This window comes from Daktulosphaira vitifoliae, unplaced genomic scaffold (assembly GCF_025091365.1).
Source record: "Daktulosphaira vitifoliae isolate Bord-2020 unplaced genomic scaffold, ASM2509136v1 Scaffold_3, whole genome shotgun sequence".
Taxonomy (NCBI): Eukaryota; Metazoa; Arthropoda; class Insecta; order Hemiptera; family Phylloxeridae; genus Daktulosphaira; species Daktulosphaira vitifoliae.
This window is the reverse complement of record NW_026099574.1, coordinates 5,772,280-5,775,131: the sequence shown is the minus strand read 5'-3', so window position 1 is coordinate 5,775,131 and position 2,852 is coordinate 5,772,280. Positions and strand designations below refer to the sequence as shown.

Here is a 2,852-nt window from a genome sequence, read left to right as displayed (position 1 = left end):
TATCTAAAGATTTGCATCAAAGCGTTTTATTTTGATAGTGATTTTAATCACTGTCAGATATCATTATACTTGATCCAACTAGGTCCGTCACCACTGTGCCGCGACCCCCCTGTGCAGGGTTTTTTTTATTATTAATTATTGCCTTTTTAATCTATGTTCAAAACATAATATTTATTTTTTTCAAAATTTCGAAAAAAATTTTATGAAATTATAATTAAATAAAAAGTTATAAAAGATGTCAGAATCTTGTGGGACACTTAGTATAATCTTTAGCTCTTATACGCATTGAAATTTTAATGTGTATAGAGGAACTTTGATTAACTGTCATCAAAGTTTATAGATCTATCCAAACCATAATCAGCCTAAAGTAATAAATTATTTATTATACCTATCTAATATAAATACAATAATTATGACAGATAAATGAGTGATGTTCATTGAAGTTCCACTGTATTATGTTTAATTTACTAATGTATAAAACTTTAAATATCCAGTATTTTTTCTATTATTAATTTGTTTTCTACGGTTAGCCAATAATTTGGTAACTAAACTCATGGAATATGAAGGTGACGGATTATTAAAATCAATATCCAGTATCCATAATATATCTGATGATATGATTAAAAGACTTATTATCGACTTTATACTTGCAGCTGGTGATACTGTTAGTAAATTAACAGCAAAATCTTATAACAAAGTTGTATTATATATATATGTGCTTGAAATTATTTTCAGACAGCATACTCAACTCAGTGGACTCTTTATAGTCTAGGTTTGCATCCCATCATTCAAGATAACCTTAGACAAAGTTTATGTACTAATAATTTTTGGGAAAATGATTATTTAAATAATATATTAAAGGAAGTTTTACGTTTATATCCTCTGGCACCTTTTCTCACGAGAATTTTATCAAATGATACCTTTTTGACACATCATGTTATCCCTGCACATGTAAGTGTATTAATCTAATAACTGAAGTTTAAGATAGTTTTATTATTCTTAAAATGAAAAAATTATTTCCATTATTAAATATTTTGTATGTAAACAAGCCAAAACATGTATCTTAAGTTATTTATACTGAATATGATGTGACATATTTATGAAACAAATTTTAGGACATTTGCATTAAAAAACCGAGCCCTTCCTACAACACAAAAATACTATTTAAAATAAATTAGTACAAATAAAATTTTATTGATAATTAAATTTTTTATTGCTAAATTTTAATTATAGCTAGATTATGTTAAATGGCTCTATATTTTATCTATTGATTAGTATATCAGGGCATGTAAATATACCTTTATACCACACATTAACTCTTAACAATATTCATTTGTTTTTATTTTTTTTTTGTTAAAAAAAAAAAATTTTTGTTTTTGTAACTATGTTATAATTTTTTTTTTTTTTTTTAATTTAAACTTCTATCTTAACGAAATATTTCTTCTACTTACCTCATAGAGTCTATCAATCATATATTCAAAAATATATTATATAGATTAGTACGGGATTATTAAATAAACTTTTAAGTTAAATCCAACTCTCTTAAATTCTATATAATACTGAAATACTAGATTTTGAATATTTTTTCACTATACTTTAATATTAGGTTTTATAAAAGCTGATTTAAAATTATTTTATTTTGATTAATGTGTTTATCTAAAATATATCACTATGTATGAAACCATACACTAAATCCTTTTATAATTAATTAATTTTAGAGTTTAGTTATTTTATCAATGTTTTCAAGCAGCAGAAATGAAAAGTATTTTAAAAATTCAAATGAATTTAAACCTGATCGTTGGTTACGCCTTGAAAATAATAAGTATTGTGGNGAATTTAAACCAGATCGTTGGTTACGCCTTGAAAATAATAAGTATTGTGGTGTAAATGAACCATTTGCATCACTGCCTTTTGGTTTTGGTGCTAGATCTTGTATTGGACAAAAAATGGCACATATACAGATGTGTTCAACTATTTCAGAGGTATGTAGGATAATTTTAGTAATTAATTTTCCATGATCTTATTAATTGTTAAAAAAAATTTCTAGTGTATAAAAAAATATAAAATAAAAACAATGAAACCAGTAAGTATTGTTTTGGATTTAATTACAGTTCCTGATGAACAAATACAGTTAAAATTACAAAAATTATAAAGTTTACAATTATTGTTTATAATAAATTTTATAATTTCTTGTGTATAATTATTAATTTTACCATTTTTTTAATTAAAACTTATAATATTACATTTTAATTATTAAACATTTGTGGGATATTTGTATGATATTATTATAAGATGCGGTTATATTTTTATTAAATACATAATAAAATAAAACATTCTCTATTTTTTCAAAAATCAACCATTGTAAGATTATTGAAATAAAATTATTTCTTTGCAAGATTGTTATAACTACCATTCAATGTTTTTTAATGATGAGCAGCTTCATTTATTAAATAAACTATAATTTTGTCTACTTTCAAATTTTAAATTCACTCCTTAGAAAACGAGCTTTTTGTGACATGAAATTGTTAAACTTAATAAGTGATCAAGATTTTATTTTAAAATATCTGTTTAATTCAACAAATTCATTGAAATTTTCTAATTATTTTAAATTTATCAACTTACTATAAGTTATGATTTTTATTAAATCAAATCTTGATTACTGGATAAAAGTTTAAATTTTATTGGTATGTTTTATAGTACAGAATAGAAAAAGAAATTAATGGTTATTAACTTAATAATATGTGGCCTATTTATCTAAGTTTGGAAATCGTCATTTCTGTAGTACTAAGCTTTGTAATTTTTCTCGCTTTCTATACACAAGTAACAGCTTTTAAGAGAAGACGTTTAACATG

At 23.2% G+C, this 2,852-nt stretch overlaps 1 protein-coding gene across 4 annotated transcripts in view; it reads left to right on the top strand.

Annotated features, from left to right (window-relative positions):
* The window catches only part of LOC126900622 (cytochrome P450 315a1, mitochondrial), a 14,119-nt gene extending 11,647 nt beyond the window's left edge, over positions 1 to 2,472 (top strand). For 3 of the 4 annotated variants that reach the window (XM_050676469.1, XM_050676468.1, XM_050676466.1), the window contains exons 4-7: positions 531 to 664; positions 736 to 951; positions 1,719 to 1,982; positions 2,048 to 2,472. In XM_050676469.1, the coding sequence (XP_050532426.1) occupies positions 531 to 664; positions 736 to 951; positions 1,719 to 1,982; positions 2,048 to 2,152 (719 nt within the window). In that variant the 3' untranslated portion in view covers positions 2,153 to 2,472. The remainder of the gene's footprint in view (positions 1 to 530; positions 665 to 735; positions 952 to 1,718; positions 1,983 to 2,047) is intronic. The other variant, XM_050676467.1, reaches the window with a different exon arrangement.
* The last annotated feature ends 380 nt before the right edge of the window (positions 2,473 to 2,852 follow it).